The 27,967-nt window shown below is 35.1% G+C and overlaps 1 protein-coding gene across 2 annotated transcripts in view; it reads left to right on the top strand.

Moving 5' to 3' along the window:
* Positions 1-27,967, top strand: part of GSK3B (glycogen synthase kinase 3 beta) — a 273,914-nt gene that overhangs the window by 209,273 nt on the left and 36,674 nt on the right. The window contains exons 8-10 of one of the 2 annotated variants that reach the window (XM_031009212.3): positions 9,901-9,996; positions 19,745-19,783; positions 22,773-22,959. In XM_031009212.3, the coding sequence (XP_030865072.1) occupies positions 9,901-9,996; positions 19,745-19,783; positions 22,773-22,959 (322 nt within the window). The remainder of the gene's footprint in view (positions 1-9,900; positions 9,997-19,744; positions 19,784-22,772; positions 22,960-27,967) is intronic. The other variant, XM_019024078.4, reaches the window with a different exon arrangement.

Genomic DNA, 27,967 nt, shown 5'->3' with positions numbered 1-27,967 from the left:
CTTTTTTCTGCAGCCTCACCAACATCTGTTGTTTTTTTACTTTTTAATTAGCCGTTGTGATTGATGTGAGATGATATCTCATTGTGGTTTTGACTTGCATTTCTCTGATGATTAGTGATGTGAAGCATTTTTTTCATGTTTGTTGGCCACTTACATCTCTTCTTTAGAGAAGTTTCTGTTCACGTGTTCTGCCCATTTTTTAATGGGGTTATTTGTTTTTTGCTTGTTGATTTGTTTTAAATTTCTTATAGATTCTGGATATGAGACCTCTATCAATTGTGTAGTTGGTGTCTGTTTTCTCCAATTCTGTAAGTTGTCTGTTTATTCTGTTGATAGTTGTTTTTGCTATGCAGAAACTCTTTAATTAGTTCTCACCAATTTTTGTTTTTATTGCAGTTGCTTTTGAGGACTCAGTCATAGATTATTTCTCAAGGCCAATGTCCAGAATAGTGTTTCCTAGGTTTTCTTGTAGAATTTTTATAGTTTGAGGTCTTATATTTAAATCTTTAGTCCATCTTGAGTCACTTTTTGTATATGGTGAAAGATAGGGGTCCAGTTTCATTCTTTAGCATGTGGTTAGCCAGTTATCCCAGCACCATTTATTGAATAGGGAATCCTTTCCCCATTGCTTATTTTTGTCGACTGTGATGAAGATCAGATGGCTGTGTGTGGCTTTATTTCTGGGTTCTCTGTTCTGTTCCATTGGTCTATGAATCTGTTTTTGTGCCAATATGATGCTGTTTTGACTAATGTAGCCTTATAGTACAGTTTGATGTCAGGTAATGTGATGCCTCTGGCTTTGTCCTTTTTGCTTAGGATTGCTTTGGCTATATGGGCTCTTTTTTGGTTCCATATGAATTTTAGAATAGTTTCTTCTAGTTCTGTGGAAAATGACATTGGTAGTTCGATAGGAATAGCATGAAAAATGACATTGGTAGTTTGATAGGAATAGCGTTGAATCTGTAGAATGCTTTGGGCAGTATGGCCGTTTTAACAGTACTGATTCTTCCAATCCATGAGCATGGAATGCTTTTCCATTTGTGTCATCTGTGATTTCTCTTAGCAGTGTTTTGTAGTTCTCCCTGTAGAGATCTTTCACCTTCTCAGTTAGAGGTATTCCTAGGTATTTTATTTTATTTTTTTTTTATTTTATTTGTGGCTATTGTAAATAGGATTGTGTTGTTGATTGGGCTCTCAGCTTGAACATTATTGGTGTATAGAAATGCTACTTATTCATTTGTTGATTTTTTATCCTGAAACTACTGAAGGCATTTATCAGTTCCAGGAACCTTTTGGCAGGAACCTTTGTCTTTAGGGCTTTTTAGGTATAGAATCATATCATCTGCAAAGAAAATAGTTTAACTACTTATTTTTCTATTTGGATGCCATTTATTTTTTTCTCCTGCCTGATTGCTCTGGCTAGCACTTCTGGTACTATGTTGAATAGGAGTGGTGAGTGGACATCCTTGTCTTGTTCCACTTCTCAAGGAGAATGCTTCCAGTTTTTGCCCATTCAGTATAATGTTGATGTTCATTTTATTAAGTTGAATTACCATGATAGGGGTAGATTTTATTTAAATCAGGGTTTTTTTTAAGTTGCCAAAAAGTCTATTTAACTTTTGAAACTTGTTTATAACCTCGTGATCTTACAAAACCTTTATATATTTTATACAACTCAAAAGGATTCATGTTTCTTTTTTATGGTATAATCACTGTAGTTTAAGAAAATGACTTTTTAAATGTTATTTTGTAAAAACTCTTCCTTGTTTTCTGCCCTTAACATTGGATAGACCATTTTAGGGAGTCAGTGACACATGCATTTGTATCCCTATCTACCACTGAAAAATTGTAACCTTGAGACTTCTGTCAGCCTTAGGTTTTTCAAGTGTAAAAGAGGATAATATTGTATCTGTAAAATTCAAATGAGAAAAGAAAATTGATGTGTCTAGCACACTGCTCTTACATGCTATGTGCTTAATAAATATTTGTTCTTTGTTCTCTCCTCTCTCTCTCACTGGCAGTACTTTGAAAGGAAAACTTAATTCCACTAAACTCATGTCAGGTGATTATGGTCGGCTTGCTCTTCCCATGACCTCAGCAAGATCAGAAAGGAAATCTTAGTGGCCACCTGCAGTGAACACCTTTTGGGCTGTATTTTTTGCCTGGGTTCATTGTGTCATAAGATACTTCTTTGTCGTTTAAGTGTTCACCTTCCTTTGCCCCCATGGTGTCACTGTCTTATGGGACCTCGCCCAACTCCTTGTACTTCTAACTCAGGCTTCTGTTTCAATTTCTCTTTTTTCTGTATATTTGTATGCCCATCTTTAGCACTCTTCTTTGTCTGCTTTGCCTGTTATACACTGTCACAGCCACCTAGCACTTATACCGCAGGTACTACCAAAGCAGTTCTTTTAGCCTCAAGCTCTCTTCTAAGTAATATATCTAATGTTCACCACTTGGTGGAGAGCTCCTTCTGGTTCTTCCTGAATGTCTGGTCTCAAATATTATTTTCTCTTCCGGATCTACTCCTTCATGCCTAATACCATCAAGATTTTTCACAACTACTGAAATTGTTTACCTTCCAGCCACATTCAATAACCAGATTCTTTGATGCCACCTCCTAAAATTTGTTTACCACTGATAAGATTTAAATTACTTTCTAGCTGTATTTCTAGTTATGACCTCTGAAAAGGTACTCCTTCTGGGTCTGTTTTTCTCATGTTTAAAAATGTTTGTACTAGATCAAGGGTCAACACAGTAGGGTCCAGGGGCCAAACACAGTCTGCTACCCATTTTTGTAAATAAACTTTTGTTTGTGGTTGTTTTCATGTTGCAGAGTTGAGTAGTGACAGAGACTTTGTGTCCCACAAGCCTTAAATATTTACTGTCTGGCCCTTTCCAGAAAACATTTGCTGACCCCTGAACTAGAAAATCTCTCATCTAGTTTCCTTTTTTTTTTAATAATTTTTTTGGGGACCATTCATGATCACGTCTAAGGATAGTAGGCATTTTTAAATTGCTCCCTAATGTTTTGTTTTAATTGGTTTATCATTAGAAGTCACCAACAGAAATAAGTGCTTTTTTTCCTATATTGTGAGGACCTTGTCATAATAAAATATTCTTCAGTGTTTCAAATTTGAGAGCTTTTTGAATTTTTAGTATTTTTTAATATGTTGTAAATCCCACTGTCAGCCACCCTAAGGAGAACCTGGTGTTAAGATTTAAAATACAGTAAGAAAAAGACTAGAAAAATGATAGTAGTTGAATTAAACATGGAACATACTGTAATGTTAGGATCTCTGTTTCCCATGTAATAGCCTTCGTGATTCAGTCATGTGATGGTAAATGGATGAATAGGATTTTCTTTGCCATTTTATGCTGACAGACCTTTTTTTAGTTAATTGCTTTTTAAAATAATTTATAGTGAATACATCAACAATTCTATTTACAGGTTGGTAGTTAAAGCCTCTTAACAGTCACTGATAACTATATTTTGAAGCTAAAGAATATAGCTAGTTAAAACTCTGACCACTGATTGTAAATATAATAAAGAAACCTTTTTTTAACCAGTGGGGAACCCAGGTGAAATAAATGCAAATCAACAGCAAAACTGATGGTAAAAGTGTATTAATCTTTATAAAGGAATGAGTTGCAGAAGAAAAAAATACTTTTTAAATATCATCACTATTCATCAAAGCAGATTATTTCCCATTGTGGTAAAGATTTTCTATGTGCATTTTCTGGTATATATTAAAGGAGGATTCAAGGTATGTAAAAAAAATACTTACATAAAAAGTTGTAAATATCAAACCTTAATTATATGCATGCTGATGTGTACTGATATCTGCAACTTATTTTGAAATGCATCAAAAAATAGGTGGATTGATGTATGGATAGAGGGTTGTGTATGTGATGAACCAAATATAGTAAAATGTTAGTTGGAGAATATGGATAGTGGATATAGTGGGTTGGTGTTCACTGTAAAACTTTTACAACTTTTTTGTTTGAAATTTTCCTTAACATAATATTAGGTAAAATGTTTAGATCTAAGTGGCTGTGAGACAGTGAATTTAGGGAGAAGGATGTGAGCGTGAGTACACACACATGGTATACCTTAAATAAATTATTAAAAGTTTATATGTTAAGCATACCTTGTATATAAGCATATGTTTCTCAACTGTTTTATTGTGTATTTCACAGATTTGCTTCCATTAGGAATATTCTTAGGTTATAAGTAAAAAAAAAAACAAGAATTGTAAAACTTTCATTTCAGGGAACATCCTGACTTTTACGTTATACATTGTAACTGTATTAGTCCGTTTTCACACTGCTAATAAAGACATACCCCAGACTGCGTAATTTAATAAGGAAAGAGGTTTAATTGACTTACAGTTCCACATGCCTGGGAAGGCCTCACAATCATGGCAGAAGGCAAGGAGGAGCAAAGTCATATATTACATGGATGGCGGCAGTCAAGAGATGAGAGCTTGTCTTGTGTAGGGAAACTCCCCTTTATAAAACCATCAGATCTTGTGAGACTTATTCACTATAATGAGAACAGCATGAGACAAACTACTGCCGTGATTCAGTTATCTCCCACTGGGTCCCTCCCATGACATGAGGGAAATAGGGGAGCTACAATTCAAAATGAGATTTGGGTGGGGACATAGCCAAACCATATCAGTAACTCTTGAATTATCCCCCATAACCTCTATAGGAAAGTTAGCCAAATGCTTAAGAAGAGAAGTCCATGTGATTTCTGTTCACACAGTAAATGGATACATTTACTAATGGACATCACAAGAGTTAGTACTGTGTCTTATGTTAGCAAAGTACTGAATATGTAGAGGATGGCTGTACAACAAATACTGATTCAAGAGTGGGCATTTCTGAAGTGTCATTTTGGTTATTTCGAAATATATCATAATGAAAAAGTATATGCAAATATATTGTTTTAAGTACAATAGTAAATATTCATGTAACTACAACTCATATTAAGAATTAGAGCTAGAAGAATTACTTTTGCCCCATCCCAGTCACAGCCCCCTTTTCCACATCCTCTTTGTTAAACTGGATAATCCGTACTTGATTTTAATGATGAATATACTTATTTTTTTATTTATTTTTACACAGTTTTACTATGTAAACTATAGTGTTGTCTGATTTTGAGCTTTAAGGCAGTCATGTTGTGTGCATTCATTGTTGAGTAAAAGCTCACCACTGTGTTTGTGAGATTCATCCATAAAGTTATGTGTAGCTCTGGTTTAATCATCTTCATTGCTAGTTAGTATGCTATTGTATGACTATGCCACAATTTATTTGTTAATTCTACTGTTGGATTTTTGCTTTTATCGGCAGTATTTTATTATTATGAACAATGTTGCTTTAGAGGTATAAGAATTTCTCTGTTAGGGTATATAGCTTGAAATAGAAATCAGTAGGTTGTAGGGTCACTGAAGGTATACACTTATAAACACTCATTTATTCATGTCATTGCCGCTGTTGTTTGTTTTCAGCTCTCAAAAGAATCCAATAGAGTTGCATGTGACGGAATTATTGATAAGCTTATTAGTACTACTCCCTCATTCTTCACTCCTCACCCTCTCACCAGGTACATGTATACACATACACATGCACATATCCCCAGAACAATGTTAGAAATAGGAGTTAGAATAAGTGTTAATAATTTAGATTATTTTTACAGTCACCTTTTTATTTCCTTTCCAATAACATTAGGAGTTTGCTCAGAAATTACCTTATACACAGTTAAAGGTCGGTTTATTTTTAACTAGATTCCTTTTTGATTTATATCAGTGAATAATTCTGTAGCTCAGAATATCCTTCCATCTATCTTACCCAAACTTTATGTATTCTAATAGTTAAATAATTTCTGAAAGTTTTTATTACAGGGGTAATTGGCATACAAGAAACTACACATAGGGACCACATCAAGATAAAAAGCTTCTGCACAGCAAAGGAAACAGTTAACAGACTGAAGAGACAATTCACAAAATGGGAGAAAATATTTGACAAGAGCTTAATAACCAGAATATATAAGAAGCTCCAACAACTTTATAGGAAAAATATCTAATAATCTGATTTTGAAATGGACAAAAGATCTGAATAGACATTATTCAAAAGGATACATACAGATGGCAAACAGGTATATGAGAGGTGCTCAACATCATTGATCATCAGAGAAATGCAAATCAAAACTACAATGAGATATCATCTCACCCCAGATAAAATGGCTTTTATCTAAATGACAGGCAGTATCAAATGCTGACAAGGATGTGGAGAAAACAGAATCCTTGTATGTTGCTGGTGGTGATGTAAGTTAGTACTGCTTCCATGGAGAACAGTTTGGAGGCTCCTAAAAAAACTAAAAATAGAGCTGCCTACCATCTAGCAATCACACTGCTAGGTATATATCCAAAAGAAAGGAAATCAGTATATTGAACAGATATCAGCACTCCTACGTTTATTGCAGCACTCTTCACAATAGCCAAGATTTGGAAGCAACCTAAGTGTTCATCAGCATGGACACTTCATGAATGGATAAAGAAAATGTGATATATATACTCATAAAGAATGAGATCCTGTTATATGCAACAACATAGATGGCACCGGAAGTCATTGTGTTAAGCCAGACACAGAAAGACAAACTTCGCATATTCTCAGTTATTTGTGAGAGCTAAAAATTAAAACAATTGAACTCATGGAGATAGGGAGTAGAATGATGGTTAGCAGAGGCTGGGAAGGGCAGTTGCTGGGGAAGTAGGGATGGTTAATGGGTACAAAACAATAGAAAGAATGAATAATATCTAGTATTTCATAGCACAACAGGGTGACTATACTCAATAATAATTTAATTAAATATCAAAAAATACCTAAAAGAGTATAATTGGATTGTTTATAAAACAAAAGATAGGCCATGCGCAATGGCTCACACCTGTAATCCCAACACTTTGGGAGGCCGAGGTGGGTAGATCACGAGGTCAGGAGATCAAGACCATCCTGGCTAACACTGTGAAACCCCATCTCTACTAAAAAATAGAAAAAATTAGCCAGGCGTGGTGGTGGGCACCTGTAGCCCCAGCTACTTGGGAGGCTGAGGCAGGAGAATGACGTGAGCCCGGGAGCCGGAGCTTGCAGTGAGCTGAGATCACGCCACTGCACTCCAGCCTGGGCAACAGTGTGAGACTCCGTCTCTAAATAAATAAATATAAATAAACAAAGGACAAATGCTTGAGGTGATGGATACCACATTTACCCTGATGTGATTATTACACATTGTATGCCTATATCAGAGTGTCTCATATATTCCACAGATACATACACCTACTATGTAGCCACAAAAATAAATATTTTTTAAAACTACACATATTTAAAGTATTCAACTTGATAAGTTTTGCCATACGCTTACACCCATGAAACCAAGATAATGAACATTCATAATCCCAGTAGTTTCCTAGTGTCCCTTTGTAACCTTGCTTCTCAAAACTATAGATCTTCTGTCACTATAGATAGAAAATTTACTAGAATTCCATATGAATGTGATTATACTTTAGGTACTCTTTTTGGTCTGGCTTCTCTCACTCAGCTTAATTATTTTTAGATTCGTCCATGTTGTTCTTTTTAAATTACTGAGTAATGTTTTACTGTATGGCTATGTACCATTTATTTACTTGATGATGCCATTTTGGTTTGTTTCTACTGTTCAGCAGTTAAAAAAATATGCTATGCATATTTGTATACAAGTCTTTGTATGAACATATGCATTCATTTCTCTTGGGTATGTACCTAGGAGTGAGAATGATGGGTTGCATGATATGTATATGTTTAACTTTTAAGAAACTTCCAAACTGTTTTCCAAGGTGCTATATACCATTTCACATTTCCACCATCAATGGTGAGAGCTTCAGTTGCTGTACATCCTTGCCAAGATTTGTTATACATAGTCTTTAATTTTAGCCTTCTTATTGGGTATATGGTGGTATCTTGTTTTAATTAGCATTTCCCTAATGATTAATGATGCCAAGCATCTTTTCTTGTGCTTATTTGCCATCTCTCTGTCATCCTTGGTGAAGTGTCTGTACATATCTTTTACTGATTTGTATTGGTTTGTCTTATTTTTGAATTATAAGAGTTCTTTGTATATTGTAAATACAAGCCTTTTGCAGAATATATTTTGCAAATATATTCTGCAAAGTTCGTGACTAGCCTTTTCATTTTCTTAAGAGTGTCTTTTAAAAAACAAACTTTTTAAAATTTGAAGTTCTGAAAGTTTTAGCAGTGTCTAGAGAATTAGAACCAACAACAAAAACATAACAAATTCTCACTTTGCCCTGAATGGTTACAGAATTTTGCCTGATTATTCACTGGTTGCCACCACAAATCTAGTACTTACCATTACATTCTTCTACTTCTGTGCAGTTATTCTTGAACTGTAACTGGTTTAATATTTTATTTCAATAAATTTGATTTATACACGGTCTTATAAAGATGAGTAATATGTGGTATTTCTCTTCAAAGTCCTCAATTTTTAGCATTTAATGTTTCTTCCTGTCATCCATCTTGTACAGCCAGGCCCATGTACTTTCTTTTGTTCAGTACCTAGTATAGCTCTAGAGACAATGAAGTGCTCAATACATTTTTGTTGTGTACTGTAATTATACTTTTTTGACATACAAATATGTAAGTTTATGGTAGCAGGAAATCTCTTGTTCTTTGTATCCTCCAAAGGTCCTAACATAGTTCCTTGTACACAAGGGACACTATTCAACGACTGAATGAATTATTGACGGTTTTAAAGTAAACTTTGCCTGATATATCGATAATACAATTGGCCCTCCATATCTGCAGGTTCCGCATCTGCAGAATCAACCGACTGCAGATCAAAAATATTCAGAAAATAACAATTTAAAAATACATTAATGAAGAATAATATACAACTTAAAAACAATACAACTATTTATATAGCATTTACGTTAAGTATTATAATAACCTAAAGATGATTTAAAGTATAGGAGGATGTAAGTAGGTTATATGCAACTATTATGCCATTTTATATAAGGGACTCGAACATCTCTTGATTTTGGTATCCTCGGGGGCTCCTGAAACAATCTGAATACCAAGGGACAGCTGTATAATCTTTGGCTATACTGAACTAAGTGAAGAAAAAATACTCTCAGATGTGATTATTGCAATACATAGTTTTTCTAGATAAAGATACCTGATTTTTACTTGAATATTTTTGAGTATGGTAATCTTTTTTATGACCCAAATTTAACATTATTGTTATCATAGAAGTCTGTCTATGGTAATACAGCATGGAATCTGTAGTCAGCTACAGATAAAAGGCTTTCACAAAGTTTGTTTGCCTTTGTCTGTTTTGTGCTACTATAACAGAATACCAAAGACTGGATAATATATAAACAATAGAAATTTACTTGGTTCACTGTTCTAGAGACTGGAAAGTCCAATGTCAAAGGGCCCACATCTGGTGATGGCCTTCGTGCTGTATCATCTCATATTGGAAGGCAGAAAGTCAAGACAAGGCAAGAGTGAGAGGGAGCCAAACTTACATTTCTAACCAGCCTGCTCTTGAAATAACAAGCCTGCTTCCACTTTAATGACATGAGTCCATTCACAAGGGCAGAGCCATTACCTAATTACCATTTAAACATCCCACCTCTCAACACTGTTGAATTGGGTATTAAGTTTCCAACACATGAGCTTTGGGGGACATACTCAAATCATAGCACTGCTCTATTTAATGAGTTACGTATTTTATTTAACTTGGGAATTCCTTTTTTCAGTGAATCCAATGCCTGAAAACATAGAGACTAAATTTGTAAATATATAGGAAAAGATGGCAATAACTTGCTTTCTTTCTAGGTCCTGGGAACTCCAACAAGGGAGCAAATCAGAGAAATGAACCCAAACTACACAGAATTTAAATTCCCTCAAATTAAGGCACATCCTTGGACTAAGGTGAGTCAGATTTTTTTTTAAGTATATTAATCAGTAGTTAACTAAAACAGGTTTCTCATTGTTCTTAAACTATTTTGAGATCAGATAGTTGCATGAATACAAGCAGTTCTGCATGTAAAGATAGTTGTATAGATGTACTTGAGTGTTTCATTGACTTTATATAGTTTCATCCTCATTGATTTCCTGTAGATAGTTTCTAGCCTGGTTTTTTATTTGCAAGGTAAGGACAGTGTACTTATATCATTAAAGTACAGAATTTGATTTAGGAGTAGGATCTTATATAAAATTTTGACAACCTAAAATTCAGAAGTTTATTTACATAGAGGTGTATAGTTTAATATCATATAGCATATCATAAATTTCAAACATTTTATTCTTTTAAACTGTTAAAACATATATCTTATTATAGATGGCATTTTGTGTTTTTCCTCTCTTGTTTACTTTCCTACTGGCATTTTGGAAACAGGATTAGAAAGCAAATGTAATCTTGCTGGGAGTATACATTAAAAACAATTGATATGTTAACTGGATGTCACTAGCCTTTGGAAAAACCCAACCTTAACATTAGATAGAACCAGTTCTAAAGAGCATAGTTGCTAATGTACCAGGGAACTTTTTTTTTTCCTTTGGTATTTAATTGGAATGATTTTAAGAGAGATTTTATTAAAAAGTGTTTTCACCTTAGTTTGATTTGTGAGATTAAGTATGAACAGAAAAAAAATAGAATTTCTCAGTAGGGTTTATAAGTAGAGTGAATCTCTAGCTTCCTTATTTTACAAGTTCAGAAACTCTGACCAAAGATTCAAAGTGACTTACCCAAGATTACATGGATGGCTTGTGACAAAGCCGGGATTAAACTTGTGTGTGTGTGTGTGTGTGTGTGTGTCACGGGTTACAAATGATCGACTTTATAATACGTATTTTAAGGAGAGACTTACTGTATTTTAAAATGTACATATAACAATTCATTTTATATACAATTAAATTCATTTAGTTATAGATCTTTTATAGTTCGAGGTGAAGTCGTTTAGGGCTATAGGTGAAATAATTTACCCTCTGTAGAATCAAAGTATGTTTCTTTCTCTCTCTCTCTCTCTCTGAATCAGATATATTATGATTCCAGTTACTTTTTCTTCAAGTTCTCATAATCTCATTATCTATCTTCAGAAAATTCTCGTTACTAATTATTTATTTCCTATTTAGAATCAAAGACCTCAATACTATTTTAGTGCCAGAATTATAGGTTGTAGCTTTTACTACAACCCGGCCAACAGACCACGATCTTGCCTTCCTTTTTTAAAAGTTTATGGTAAGCACTAAGTAGTCTGAGATTCAAAAGTGTTCTTTGATCTTTGTATTCAAGGCTTATTTTAAATCTGGGTCAGAATATATTTAGGGACTCTCACCTGGCTCTAAACCCAGAAAATCTCAGGTGGCCTACTTGGATTTAGAGGCTGCATTACAGTTTGAGTCCATTATAGTTATTGCAAGTTAAATTGTTTATAGTAAGTGATTTGTAGTATACTATGACTTCAGCCATGTTAAGGGAAAAACAACAAAGAGAATTCTGTGTATTAAATAAATACAGGGAAATATTCCAAAATGCCAACAGTAGTTTGGGTAAGAAGAAAGTGCACAATTTTATTTTCTTTGTTCTACCTTTTCAAACTTTCATATTTTCTTTAATAATAATGTTATTTTTATGAGGAAAGGGAAAAATTCTTTTTTTGGTGTAATCTAAGTATTCATCACATATTATCCTCCTTATAGAGTTTCTGACAAATATAAAGCTGAAATTGAGTCCATGAGATCCTATTTAACAGTCCCCATCGTCCATTATTATTATTATTATTATTTTATCAAGACTGCCACTAGTCCTCCTTTATCTAAGGTTTCAGTTACATTTGGTCAGCCTCTGTCTGAAATCGGTGATGTAGTACAATAAGATATTTTAAGAGAGATACTACATTCACATTATTTTATTATAGATATTATTCTAATTATTCTATTTTATTATTAGTTATTGTTGTTAACCTCTTACTGTGCCTAATTTATGAAGTAAGCTTTTATCACTGTATGTATAGAGAAAAACAGTATATGTAGGGTTTAGTACTACTTGCAGTCTCAGCATCCACATGAGGGTCTTGGGGACATATCCCCTGTAGATAAAAGGGAGGGGGCACTGTATTTAGTGTGTGTCAAATTCTGCATTTTCCCCCTGAATTATATCTCTCTAACGCAAGTATTAGCTAGAGTAGAATGTGAGGAATGGTTGATTGTAATTAAAATGCAGCTAATGAAAGAGCTGTACTAAATATGTATGCTGTAAATCTTCCTTTGCCCTCTTCAATTCTTGATGTTTTTATATCTTATACTAATGCTTTTCAAACTTGAATCGTCTATGTAAAGCACATTTATTTAGGTTTCCATTCCTGTACCATGTGTAGAATAATGACTCAGTTCTCCCATCTTTTTTGTCTATTAAAAGGACTGTGAACCTTTCATTCATCTGGTGTTTTTTGACATAATTTGGTTTTCACTTCATACACATGCGTTATGTAATAAGTGCACTTATGTTGGTTCCTCATTTGTGCATACTAGAGTGGGTGTTACTGGGATTGTAAACAAAAAAGTAAATTCAGATGCAGAAATTTTATTGTTTTTCTCTGTCATCTAGATGATTGAGAATATGCTTGTGTTGGTTTTTTTAAATAGGTTATTAAAAGAATTAAAATACAAAACTTAAAATTCCTAGAGGGAACTCAGACTCCTTTCCCTACCACTGTGATAGTGGACAGCAACTTGAGAAATGCTCTTAGGGTAAGCAGCCAATTGAGTCATTTAAAAACCATATAGAATGTCCTCCAAAGAGAAGACCATTTTGCCCTTGGAGGGCAGGTAAACAGGAGTCTGGAAACAAGAACCACTTTACCTTTGTTGCTGTCTTCTGTTAGTCCTATCTCCTGAAGCTGTGGACATGTGAACCTGGTTTCCTGTGCTGCAGTGTTGTGCAGCTATATCCCCAAGACTGGGACCTGGTGTTCTAAAAAAAAAAAAAAAAAGTAGACAGAAATAAAGACCAAAAGAGAAAATGTCTTTTGTGGAAACATTGAGGTAAGGGGATACAGGTGTGTAAAAGAAATAGCAGAAAAATAACACTGAGATGATCCCAGTGTGGTGTATGGCAGAAATCTTGAGAATTAAAAACTCCAATAAGTTGCCCTGGGCTATTACATAATAGCAATAGCCAGTGCAACATAATTCATTAATAAAGCACTTGTGGCTTTAGTAGGAAAGGAAATAGGTGCTAATATTTTGAAACAAGGGTTATTATTGGAGGTGAGGGGATGAAGACTTATGCCTTGGTGTACGCTGTACACTGCAAAGAAGAAAAACACATGGAAAGAAAAGGAAGTGATGCAAAAGTAGATTGAGAATTAAGCAGAGACAGAGATTGGTTGGAAGAAGAGAAGAAATTTAAATTCTGCATTTAGTATGTGCAGGTGTGGTTAAATGATGGGCTATTATATACAGAGTGAGAATCTAGTTTAAACACTGCTCCTAATGTTTATGCCTCAGCTTTTTCTTTTGTAAGATAGCGATTATCTGCTGTGTCTTTTCTCAGGATTATTTTGAAAATACAGCCGTAATATACATATAAAGGATTACTTTAGTTTTGAATAAATGTGAAGGATGTAGCACTCCAGTGGAGTTTTCTGATTTGTCTTCTCTGTCTCCACTGCCCTGACCTTAGTTTAGGCCACCATCATATCATAGAATTATTAAAAACAACCTCCTACCTCCTGATTTCCATCCTTTGGTTTCACATCATTTTAATCCATCCTCCTCATTTCTGTCAAAGTTGGCTTTTTTAAAAAGCACGTGTGATACTGTCACTCCTATTTAAAATTCTTCTCTGATTCCTCATAGCCTTTAGGAAAATTTAGCGTTAAATACATATAATGACAAGGGTGATCCTATGTGCCAGTTTATGCTTGTCCCGTGTAATTATTAATTGCTTGCCTCTTCACTCTCAGGAAGGTCCCAATTTGGGTGGCAGATTATTTAGTCACTCTGTTCTTGATCTTTTCTGCCTTTCTTTTCCAGAAAAATAGAGTATTTAGTATTTGTCCTATTCCCAACCTTCTTGAGGTATCTAGTTCTTGAACCCAGTCTCTTTCCCAAGTTTTACAGCTTCCTGTATCCTTAAATGCATGTTGTTAGGCAATGAATTTGAAAGTTTAGTGTCTAGTTAGGGTTGATTAGGGATTTTTAATAAGGTTATATCGTAGTAGGTGTATGAGGTGCCTTCCCGCCCACTTTCGAGTGCCTGATCCTGCTACCTTGTTTAAATTTCTTTATGACAAGCATTTCTCCTCTATCCTAGTAATAAACAATCCTGTGAGGTCAGTTAGGTAACACAGATGTCTGTTTTATTCTTTCAGAGTAATGAAAGAATAAAGTAATAACTGGTTAGTAGAAGGAAGTAGATTACAATCCTAAGGCCCGCTGATCTCTTAACAGTTACATTAGTGCTATTTAATATGTTGGCTACGTATTGGAGTGTTGTCCAGTTTGTAGCTCACTTTGAAGGGACCATGCAGCCATGCTGGATTTTCTGGTTTAGTCAGATTGTCTCCTAGTTGTTCCCCAGAGAAGCCACATTCATTTCTGCCTCTTGCTAGTGTCTCCCTTCCCTCTCTCTACTCCCCCTTCCACTGTCTTAGAATGTTCTTTTTTTCTTCTCAGCTTACCAAGTCTTAACCTTTCTTAAGATCTCAAATCTCACTTCTCCCATGAAATATTTTCTCATTGTCTAAGTTCTTTATGATTATCCTACCACATAACTCCTATAGTACCTACCAAATTATACCATATATATTATAGCAATTCCTCATTTCTTTTTTATAATAATAGTATTAATATGAATGCCAATTACTTCAAAATATTTGTTGCCAAGTTGTTGGCATATATGGTAGTTTAATACTTAATAGTAAAGTGTCTATAGCTTTTGTATGACCATAGGTCATTTGGTAAGTCTCCCAGAAAGCATTATTCACAAAAATTAATCCTTGCATCTTGATTTCCTAAAACACTGTCAATATGCTTCATAGTGAATCAATACTAGTGTTTCTAACTGGCTAACAGAGTAAGCAGAAAATTGAATTCTCAGGTCATTTCAGCTTTCAAAAGAATTGTTTGTGACTGAAAAAGTTACTTATTCTCTATGCTTACAGCTAAAAAGTCCCACTATACTTATTTCTTTTTAAGACTTTGTCCATAATGCTACATTTTTTCCCCTGAGCCATTCAATAGAATTTTCAGAACTTGGTAAACCTACCTGTTTTAACCGTTGTTCAATGTATTATTAAAATGCCTTCAGAGAGGCCTAGAGGGCACAAAACAAAAATTGCTGCCAAAGTTTTCTTTCACATCCATTCTGTCTACCTTTTCTGGTCTCTCTGCATTACTCATTTCATTCACATGTATTCCAGAAAGCATAAAACCATGTTGGGGATTTCTATTGGCTCCTAAGCTTGCCACTTGTCTGTTTTGTTCTATTGCTTATGGTAAATCAATTTTTATATTATTATTCAACCCCCCTCTGCCCTGAACATTCTACCTAGACCATTCTCACTTGCCTCACAAATACATATAGTATGTTCTCTACTGAAAGTTCTACCCACATCCTTATTATTGCTATAATAATCACTTCCTCTCCCTTTCTAAAGCCATTTTGCTATGTTAGTAGACCTCACTTTTTTATTTCTACTGGCTATATATTTTTATTTCTTTGCTGGAAACCCACACTAAAATCCAGCTTTTAGGGTGGCTAATCCACATGTGAAAGGAATAATGTGAAAAAGGAAGAATACTAAGTAAGACATAATTTTCAGATTGCTTGTGGGAGGCAAAGGATGAGGTTGGGGTGGATTTGAAAAGAAGACAAAATTCTATTTTTAATTTATATTTATTCTTTAAATCTTGTATCTTCTATGTAACCAGTGCTGTGCTGGGTACCATAAAGCATGCAAAAGAAGTAAAATATATAGTCTTTGTCCCTGAAAAGCTGACAGTTGAAAAGCTTAGTTGAAGCAAGTATTGAATAATGTGAGATACCATGTAACCATATACTTGATTCTGTGCTGTAAGTGTTCAGAGGTGTTCCACATGGCTGTAGGTGTTACAAGGCAGACTTCCAGTGAGGTTGGTGGAGGGAAAAAGGAACCCCCACTTAAGGATAATACATGAGGTGGGATGTTGAAGGGGAGGTTTAAGATTTGCCTAGGTGTAGAAAAGGTTAGGAATTGTTATAGCCTGGGTGAATATCTCTCAAGGTGGAGAGAGGTGAATGAAAAGAAAATATTTCTATATTCATAGGAGGGCCGACCTGACTGTAATAATTATTTTGTGAGCAATGAAAGATTAAATTGGATAAGCGGACATTTGGCAAATCCCACTCCTGTGTAGGCATGTAGTACTATTTCATCAGCACATGATGTGAGGGAGAGAAATTATGTTACATAGTTAAATGCTGATATCTACATATATACAGCCAGTCATTTAACATCGTTAGTAGGTGCTTAGAAACTGCAACTTTAAGTGAAGTTATGCACAATAGGTCTTCAAATAATGTTGGTTCATTCAGCGTTGATGAGGGAAAACATTTGGTTTTATTATACGTTTCACTAAAAGTCACAGTTTTCAAGAACCTATCAATGACATTAAATGAAGATTTACCGTATAACTTTTCTTACCTATAGTAGAACTTGGGAAAACTCGATAAGGCTTTTAATTAGTACAGCTGAAATTCACTGGATGTTAGATTTGTCATGGCTAAGGAAAGGATTGTTTGTGTTTCTTATGCTCAACCTTCTTTACCTGAACTGGTGTCTTAACGAAAAGGTTAGAAAAATATGCAGTAGACTTGAGCTGAATTCAGTTTGTGTATCCTACTCTGTTAGATGCCGACTTCATAGATAGCAATTTTACTTGGGAGGAGGACTCTGAAAGTTGTTTTCAGTAGCCTCTGGTAATCATTTTTGATAGTACTTAAAGTGAATTGGATTACCTTGTATGTCAGTGCATCATTAGATCAATGTAGCAAAGCATGTGAAAGACTGCCAAAGAATATATGTTTTTTGTTTTTTTGTTTTTTTTTTGAGATGGAATCTTGATCTGTTGCCCAGGCTGGAGTGCAGTGGTACGACCTCGGCTCACTGCAGCCTCTACCTCCCGGGTTCAAGCGATTCTCCTGCCTCAGCCTCCCGAGTAGCTGGGATTACAGGCACCCACCACTACACCTGGCTAATTTTTGTATTTTTAGTAGAGATAGGGAGAATATTTTAAAAAATAGTATAGACTAATTTGTTAAGTAATTATTGAATTATGTGCTACATATGAGCACTTAAGTAGACTTAATTTCTTTCTTAGTTAACATAATTACCTATTCAACAATCCATGGCATTGTCTCACTTTTAATCCTATGTTTATGTTTACAAATTGCATATAATTTCAGATGATTAATAGATTACTTGAGAGTCAATATTGGAGTTGCTCTTTAGGAGTATTCATGGTTTATTAGTTTTTAAAACTGGATGCTTATATTTTGTATATGACCAGGATATAGGATGAGTGTTGTACATTTATAGTAATAAAAACTAATGAGGAATAGCTATTTGGAACAGACATGGCTCTTGTTCTGTGTTCTGTTAGATTAATTATCACTGCCAACAGCCATTTAAAATGGACATTTTTACATTGCTCTGATTGGCTACATAATACAAGAGTTGCTAAGAGCTGATGCTGTGAGATCCATGTTAACCATAGGTCTTGGTATGGTGTATGTGATTGTTTAAAAATGGCCTTTTTAAAGTGCTTGAGATTCAGTCACAACACTTAGCTCCAGGTTGAAATTTGAAGGACAAAGTCTATTCTAGGACATGTAGGGCAGAAATTGCCTCTGTCATTTTTTAGTTACCCAAATGCAAATTTATTTTGAATAATTCTTCATTTAAGGACTTCTTTGCATTTGTTCAATACTACAGAAACTTTCTTTTTGAAAAAATGATTTTTTTCTGTTAGTTTCTTCTATGGGCTAGTATTTGTGATGGGAGTTGATATTTGTTTCAATTTAAGAAAATGAGTTGCTGCATAGGTGAGGTAGTATTTGAATCACTTTAAAAGTTCATGTCAGTGTTTTGGTTCTTTTCAGTATTTCCTTTCTCTTTTCTTTCTTTTTTCCTTCCACTTTTTCTTTTCTTTCTTCTTCTTATTTTTTGCTTTTATTTTGTTCTGTTTTATTTATTTACTTTTGGTTTTGTTTTTAAAGGGGTGTTGTGGGATCTCTGTGGCCTTGCTGCATACTTCGCTGGCCATATTTAGTCTGCGTACTAATTGTTAGTTGGCCCAGTTGAGTCTTATTTTGTGCTCTCAGTTCTTTCAGTCTGGTTTTCTATTTTTGTCCACCTGGTTGTGTTTTAGTTCATGAGAGAATTTATTCTGATGGGCCAGATTTTAATCTGTGTACTAAATTTTAGTCTGCAGACTAAAAGTAATCCGCGGATTATTTATTTTTGAAAAATATTTAATTCCCCCACTGGAAACTATCCTAAAAGAATGTTAAATTCTCTTAGAATAGCCAGGGGAGTTCACAGATACTGGTGAGTTCTGCCATTTTTTGTTCTCAATACCTAGACATAATAGACCCTGCTACCTCCCTTGCATATTTGGCTCCGTTGTGCCTAGGTGTTGGTATACATTACTATGCCTGTCACCTGTAACTGTGACTGTCCCTTAGTTGTATTGTTAATTGTATATATTTTGTTTAGCTTTTGGTGGGTGAATTGGGCATATTTGCAGATGGAACTGTGTTTAATTTGTAGTGCTGGAAGATGTAGGATTTATTTTTTCAGAGAGTTTTTCCAAAGAGGAAAAAATGTTCTCTATTTATTTTTCCTAAGTACCGGGTGCAAGGGTATGAGCGGGCAAAGCCCACAATAGAAAAAGTAAGTTAATACCCGCACTCCTGAGGTGATATGTCAATTTCCTGATGAGTCCTAAGATAATGAGAATGTCAGCAAAGAAACATCTTTTAGCAGAGAAGTCAATCCAAAATGGAGAATAATCCGCGGTGGCCTGATCCTTCTTAGCTCACACAAATTGAAAGTATCTGGCTTGAAATCTGTAGTAATATAACTTAAATATATTTATTACTTTCCTCTCATCACTAATAACTTAGCAAAAAAATGTTTATACTGTGTAACTGGAACACATTAATAGAGAAAAAAGTAGCATATTGGGAACTTGAAACTTTAAAAGCAGGCTAATATGCCCCCTCCCAGCCATGTCTGTGGATGATGAATCCAGGTCATAGAAGACCATTTTACTTTGGGAACTTTACTTCTAGATTTCATTTTGATTTTAACTTTTTTTGGTTTTGTATTTTTTTAATAAACGCACTGGCATTGGAACAGAATAAACTAAAATTAAAATGTTTCTTTACTGTGCCTCACCATTGCACAATCAAAAAAAATTTTTTTGCATACACTGTGGTGAAATAATTTTTAAAACTTGGACTTGCTACTGTGAAGACTGATGTTTAAAGTTTATAACTGTATAAACATTTTCTATGTCCCCCCCACACCATGGATTTCTTATAACATTGGATATATTTTTCCTTGCTGGACTATTCTCTTTTGGATTGACTTCCCCTGTTTGGATTATTTCACTGCATTATCATCTTTAGGATTCGTCAGGAACAGGACATTTCACCTCAGGAGTGCGGGTATGTACTTAATTTTTTTTTCCCAAAATTTCAGGGCAGGTCTATAAAACTTGGGGGAAATCTTTTTTGAGAGGCTAAATAATTACTCATTCTTGAAATGTAATAGTAAACAATGTAAGTAGCTGTGATTTCTGTTTTTATTCACTGTATGGCATAGATTTCACTTATAGTATATTTAGATTGTCAGCCTCTTGGGTGATTCATTGACATTTAGGCTGAAGTTTAGGAATTGTGGGGTTTTTAAATTATTATTTCTATTACAAGAATAAATATTGATGAAGATCCATGAAACCAAAGGTCTGAGTGTTAAGCAATTTCAGTGAGTAAGGAAAGAAGTGACAGCGGAAGCTTCTTTAATTAAAAGACAAATTTCAGTTCTTGGTGGTTTCCTTTTCTTTAGAAGCAAAAATAATTCAGATGAGCTAGTTTCTAGTTTGCCCTATAATTTTTAGAAGTTACATGCTAACTCACCCTGTATTATGGTCAGAAATCTGAACTGTGGGAGATACTGGGTTTTGACCCCACATAATTTTCCACTTAACCTTTATTCACAGAGTACTGAACCTAGGCTTTTCTCATCAAGAATCTCTCAAGGGTTTAAAATAACAGTGTATAGTTTTTGTAAAGGCAGGTTAAATCTTGATTTTAATGTAGGCTTTTGACATGTATTATTTTCTTCATTGTTTTTAACTCTTGAACTTCATGAGTTAGGATTCCCTGACAAATATACGCTAATAAATGTCTTAGTACCGATATGGATGATCACTTGTAGGCAGTAAAACACCAAAAGATATGGGTGACTTAAAAAAATACTGGAAATAGGCCGGGCACGGTGGCTCACGCCTGTAATCCCAGCACTTTGGGAGGCCGAGGCGGGCGGATCATGAGGTCAGGAGATGGAGACCATCCTGGCTAACACGGTGAAACCCCATCTCTACTAAAAATACAAAAAATTAGCCAGGTGTGGTGGCGGGCGCCTGTAGTCCCAGCTACTCAGGAGGCTGAAGCAGGAGAATGGCATGAACCCGGGAGGCAGAGCTTGCAGTGAGCCAAGATCGGGCCACTGCATTCCAGCCTGGGTGACAGAGGAAGACTCCATCTCAAAAAAAAAAAAATATACATATATATATATATATATATATATATGTGTGTGTATATATCGGAAATAAGCTTATAATACTGGTTTATTAATAGCTTTAACACAAAATCTTTGAAAATAAGAAATTTTTTTATTTAAAATAACTCAGCATCCAGCCATCCTACATTTGAATGTTAGTGGGAGATATTTATTTCTACTTTTGGTGCTACTTTTAATTCCACTTATGTGCTGCCATATTGGTGCAAAAACATTTTGGATTAGCTAGCAAAATAAATCCATATACTATCAAACAGAAGCAAACTTGCCTTCAGGGATAAAATATGCCAACACTGTTTAATATTTTTACGAAAATTTTCTGAGTTTTCCCACTGATTATTTTCTTTTTACATTCTGTATATGATTATGGACCTTGGGAGCAAGAGAGGGGACCAGTAACAGTGGAAGAGCTAAACATTTCAAATTCGACAGTAACTCTAAGGTTTCCTTGACTGAGGCGAGTCAGAGTATTCAAAAGAATAAAGATAAGGCAGGTTTTGACCTTACAAAAAGGTTTCTTTGTAACATAACCAAGAAATTGACGTAAGGCCTTTCTTTATGTTCCGAAATAATTTCCTAAGAGCCTACTTTACCTAATTTCTCAATTTTCATGGAAAATGTCTTTTTCAATAATAAATTAAAAACAAATACAATCCTCTTTTCACTGTAGACAGCACTCATAAATAATCTCTGGAAAGTCTAATGAGCTCTGTAGTTGTAACTAGTTCTACTAACTGTCAGCATAAGTGAACAACCAAATGTTACATGAGCCATTCTTACGAGGAAACCTTAGCCTTCCAGGCTGCTCCATGCCCTGTCACAATCTGCGTGGGCTTTTCTCACTTGTGGGTCCGTTTCCCTCCATTTATAAGTGTCTACTTCTCTGCCCATCTCCATCGTCACACCTTTTATTTCGTTGTGTGTTCTTCCTGTCGGGGATATATGTTGCATTTTTCTTTAATTTCAAAGGCTTCTCGTCTGTTTATTTCTATCCTTAACTTTTTATTTTTATTCTGTAGGTGGCCATAATTTAGAATGAAGAATATTTTTATAGTTTTTGTATTTATTAGCTTTATTTAAGACACAAATTAGTAGAAAGCTATCTGTTCCTTTAAGTAGATTAATTTAATTGAATTTTTCTTCAATATAGCCTTCAGTTGACTTTTTCTGTGTCTTAATCATTCTTAATGGATAATACATTTTTTTCTCCTTGATTAAAACCCTGGAATATTCATTCAAGTGGGGGAAATCTGGCCACATTCATGGTAACACCTACTTGAGAAAAAAAATACAGGACATTTTATCAAATTCTAGGTATTCAAGAATTTCTTCAAATAATGGTAGGCTCTGTTTATTGGAAATAATACCAAATCAGTAGCATTTATAGACCTAGAGTAAATAGCTCTTCTTTCTCTTCTGTTTGGTTGCCAAGTTTTCGAACAGTGCTGCCCATCATTAACAATTGTTCGGCTAAAAAAACAATGCAAAAGAGTCAATCTTTTATTTATTGCCATAGCAGTGAAAACTTTACAATTTAAAAAATATTTTTCTAGTTGTGCTTGCCACCACAACTCAGCCTTTCCCGTGTGCCTGTCATATTTTGTATGCATGTCTGATTGTTATTACTTTATGATTAGCATATATAGATTTTTCTCCGAGCATTTCTCATATAATCTTTAATTAGCAGTTCACCCCTGTGAAGCATATGCATTTAACTCTTTCCATTCTAGAAGGTCCTTTCCCAAATGCAACCATGTTTCTGTACATGGTGGGAATTAAGTCATTATTCACAGGGTATTTGCTTAGATTCTTAAATAAAACATTAATTGTTCTTTCCCTTTTTTTGTACTGCAGGTCTTCCGACCCCGAACTCCACCAGAGGCAATTGCACTGTGTAGCCGTCTGCTGGAGTATACCCCAACTGCCCGACTAACACCACTGGAAGCTTGTGCACATTCATTTTTTGATGAATTACGGGACCCAAATGTCAAACTACCAAATGGGCGAGACACACCTGCACTCTTCAACTTCACCACTCAAGGTAACTCCAAACACTTAGCCTCTTCACCAGTTCTAGGAAAGCTACACCCTGGGTGTGAAATGACATTCTATTAATTAAAATCTGTGGAGGACAAAAACGGACATATTAAGTACTTAGGTAGGTGAAAAGAGCATCCTTTCTAACTTACTGGCCACTACTTACATGGTTTTGAACAGAAGAGTAGCACATAAAAGTTTTCCAATAGACATAGCTTCTTTAATTTTTAGCAGAATATAATGTTGGCACATGAGAAGTTACAGAGAGTTCAGTGAGTGAAGTTTATCACTAATTGGACAAATGTACAATTTAACTTTTAGGTTTGGATCTGAAACAAAATAGTAGCATTTCTTGCTTCCAAAGAGTTTGTATCAAGTTTTTTTAAACCTGGAATGAATTGGCTATATTTGTGTAAATTCAGTTGTCTTCCAAACAGGAGGAAAACTAGAGCCCTATAAACCCTTTCTAAGAACTTAAACAATAGACACAAGGAAATTTCCATCCCCTCTGAGACTGGCACCATTGCTGCTGCTGAGATAATACTGAAAGGGAAACGAACTTTGTGCATTGTGGTTTCTGGGAGACCTTGGGATAGTCACTATTTCTTCACTATTTCTGTGTTCAGTTTTCTTTTCTCCTTGATTAAGACCTAAGTGATTAATTCATTCAGTCACACCGCCTCTGATGATGTGACTTTCTTATTACACTGAGCATAAAAAGTGTACAATTCATTACAAAAAAAAAAAAAACAAGAAATAGTTGATATATTGATTAGTAAGCATACTCAGGCTAGAAAACAAAAAAGGGAGATGTAGAGTTTTATGTGACCAAGAAAGAAATATATTTCCTTTATTCATATGTATCATATCTTTCTTTTAAAAAAAAATGAAGACTTTTATTTTGGTATTTTAAAATCTTATGTTTGCCCAGCACATTAGATATAAATATGTGTGTCTTGAACATTTATGTTTTTGAGGGTTTGGAGAATGCATTTGTATTTGGATGTAATGTGTATAGATACAGTGTGTGGTCTCTGTGGTTATCAGAGTGCTTATGTGATTCTGTGAGTATCAGTGAAAAAGTGCACCCTGTAAACACAGTCATGTATTGCTTAATGATGCAGATATGTTCTGAGAAATGTATTATTAGGCAGTTTTCATCCTTGTGCAGACGTTACAGAGTGTGCTTATGCATACTAAGTATATTATTGAAAGTGCTATCATTTTGAGATATGGCCCCTTGTTAAAAAGTGTTCAAATGCTCTGTCTTAGCACCCATTCTGAAACTGGGCTGTGATCACAAAGTAGTACTTTCTCACGGTCTTTGTAAATCGCTGTTGTTACTGTTTTTGAACAGTGTTTCTATGCAATAAAGACACAGATGTCCAGGGAAGAGGTGGGATTTTTTTGTTGTTGTTTTTTGGTTCTTTTGTTTGTTTTTTTTTTTTTTTTTTTTTTTTTTTTGAGACGGAGTCTCACTCTGTCACTCAGGCTGGAGTGCAGTGGCATGATCTCGGCTTGCTGCAACCTCCACCTCCCAGATTCAAACAATTCTTGTGCCTCAGCCTCCTTAGTAGCTGGGATTACAGGCTCCTGCCACCATACCTGACTAATTTTTGTATTTTCAGTAGAGACGGGGTTTCGCCATGTTGGCCAGGCTGGTTTTAAACTCTTGACCTCAGGTGATCTGCCTGCCTTGGCCTCCCAAAGTGCTGGGATTACAGGCATGAGCCACCATGCCTGGCCTTGATGATGCCATTCTATTTGATATGATACTCTGTATTCTAATTTTGGAGCAGTGTTTCCAAATGGTGATCTTGTTTTCTAAGAAAGCTGTAACTGTGTACAGATGCAGCTTTAAAGCACATACTAGTTAGTATGTGGATGACTAGTTAGTTAATGGATGACCAGAATAAAACTGGGTAATCCAAGGGGTTGAAGAAGGACAATCAATTTTCCAGTTGGTTGTATAGCTAAAGGAAATCTAGAGATAGAAACATTGTGGGTCTGGTGAAGGGTGAGGGGTATTAGTGAGGTTCTTCTAAAGGCAGCATAAAGCCCTCCTCCATCCCCATTAACAAATTGTCAGTGACATCTGCAGCACTACTTCCCCCAAATAAAATGAAGTACATATAGTAGGTGCTCAGTGAATGTTTGAGTGCCGTGTACCACTTTAAATAAACATAATATTCATTAATTCATACAACCAGTATTTATTGGGCATTTCTAATGTTCCCTCTGGTTGTTATTACTATTGTTGTTTTAATTAGTAAAGTAAACCTGCTGTATGTACAGAACTATAAAGATTAAACACTTGGGTAAAATATAGTGTTTTATTAAGGTAAAGCTTACAATAAAGCTAACTACATTTTGATGTTTGTTACTGTACCATGAGGTAATTAGTCATAAACAGTAATTAGTATTACTTTCATGTAATCACAGTATTTCCATATTCAGATAGAGGAAGGAGAGAGATGAACAGATATGAGATGGACAACTTTAAGATCTTTCTGATTGCCTAAATCCATAACTCAGGAGAATATCAGACCTCTCATTTTTCCAGCACTGGAGCTTCAGTGTTCCAGGACCCCATGACTGACAATATTATCGGCATTCAGATGTTGGAAATTGGAATAAACCTTTGGCACACCCCCTTCTTTCTATTTCTTCCTGTCATTAGAATTTCAAATTCAGCCATTGCTGAATCAGACCTTAGGAAACAGGTAGAATCAGGAAAGCCCAATAAGGATCAGTATTTTCTTATGAACTAATTTGTTGCCTATTCCAAGACTGGAATATATTAGGGAATCAATTGTTTTGTATGTTTAAAGGTGAGTCTCCCCCTAACTCTATCACACACATCCCCAATCTCAGTTTTTTACCTAATTTGTATGAAATTTTACCAGTTAAAGTTATTTAGTAAACATTATCCTCCTAAGAGTATAGGGTAGGATGGGGGTGGTAAAGATATTATCCATTTACTTTAGTATGAGCTAATGTGAACATTCTATTCCTCTACCACTTGGCTAGATTATGTGAGAATGGTAGCTTTGTAGGGAGATAAGTAAGAGTGGCAGTGTGTTGGCTAGGCCAGAAGAAGCAGTGATTTAGTAACTCTGGGGAACTGTTTAATTGAGAGTTGAAACAGGATATTTGGGGCAGCCAGTGAGCAATATGCAGACTCAGACAGACTGAATATTTTGGGGCGGGGGGTAAGAGTATCTGGACACGAGAAAAGCAGGTGATGAGATAGAAAAGGTGTTCCAGAAAGCAAGTAAAGAAAAGAACAGTAAAAGGAAGATTGAGATATAAAAAACAAAGGAAAATAAGGAAAGGGTTAGAAAATATTTTTTGAAAGAGTATAAGAATGTGTTACAGAGTAGGAATTGATGAAAACATGGAATTGAAAATGAGTAGGAGATGGGCAACAAAACCAAGTGTTCTAGCATCCAAGCTCATCAAAAGTTTATATTTCTTTCATTAGAAAGCAGTAGGCTACTTATTTATAAAATCTATTGTAATTAATTATGATAACTAGCAGATTCCATATTTGTAACAATGATTTTTAAACTTATTTTCCTGTTATAAAATAACAATAGACATAAATAAGGTCAGTGCATCTATTTATCTGCCCATGTACTAGGCATTTTCTTCTAAGTTGCCTTATCCTCAGACACATCTGAAGTGAATATAGTATTACAACTACCTGAGATTAATTAAAGTATGGACATACATTGTTTTATTGAGCTTCACTTTATTGCATTTCACAGGTAATGCTTTTTTTTTTTTTTTTTAAACAAATAAAACGTTTCGTGTCAACTCTGTGTTGATTAAGCCTGTTTTTCCAACAGGCTATGCTTACTTTGGTGCCATTTTTCCAACAGCTTATGTTTATTTTGTGTCTCTGTGCCACATTTGGTAATTCTGGCAATATTTAGAGCTTTTTCATTGTTATTACATCCATTATGGTAATCTGTGATCAGTAATTTTTTTGATGTTACTATTGTGATTGTTTTGGAAGTTTGTATTGAACTTAATTGATCGATGTGTGTGTTCCAACTGCTCCACCAATCAGCCAATCCCCATCTCTCTCCCTCTTCTTGGATCTTCCTATTCCCTGAGACACAACGATATTGAAATTAGGCCATTTAATAACCCTACAAGAGCCTCTAAGTGTTCAAGTGAAAGGCAGAGTCACACATACTCTCCCTTTAAATCAAAAGCTAGAATGATTGAGCTTAGTGAGGAAAGTGTGTCAACAGCTGAGATAGGCCAAAAGCTAGGCCCATTGTGCTAAACAGTTAGCCAAGTTGTGAATGCAAAGAAAAAGTTGTCAAAGGAAATTTAAAGTGCTACTCCAGTGAACACACAAAGAAGTAAATAGAGATCAAAACAGCCACAGTATTTTCTTAAGGCAAAGCCTAATCCAGAGCAAGGCCCTAATGTCACTCAGTTCTGTAAGGGCTGAGAGAGGTGAGGAAGCTACAAGGAAAAGTTTGTAGCTAGCAGAGGTTGGTTCATGAGGCTTAAGGAAGGAATTTCCATACCATTCAAGTGCAAGGTGAAGCAGCAAGTGCTGATATAGAAGCTGCAGCAAATTATCCAGAAGACCTCTAGCTAAGATCATTGGTGAACATAGCTACACTAACCAACAGATTTTCAGTGGAGACAAAACAGCCTTCTATTGGAAGAAGATGCCATCTAGAATCTTCTTAGCTAGAGAGGAGAAGTCGATGGCCTGGCTTCAAAGCTTCAAAGGATAGGTTGACTCACTTGTTATGGGCTAAGACAGCTGGTGATTTTAAGTGGATGCCAGTGCTGCTTTACCGTTCCAAAAATCCTAGGGCCCTTAAGAATTATGCTAAGTCTACTCTGCTTGTGCTCTATAAATGGAACAAAAAAGTCTGCATGACAGCACATCTGTTTACAGCATGGTTTACTGAATATTTGAAGCCCACTGTTGAGACCTACTGCTCAGGAAAAAAAGATTATTTCAAAATGTTACTGCTTAG

This window comes from Gorilla gorilla, chromosome 2 (genome assembly GCF_029281585.2).
Source record: "Gorilla gorilla gorilla isolate KB3781 chromosome 2, NHGRI_mGorGor1-v2.1_pri, whole genome shotgun sequence".
Classification (NCBI taxonomy): Eukaryota; Metazoa; Chordata; class Mammalia; order Primates; family Hominidae; genus Gorilla; species Gorilla gorilla.
This window is presented reverse-complemented; position numbering and strand designations above follow the sequence as displayed.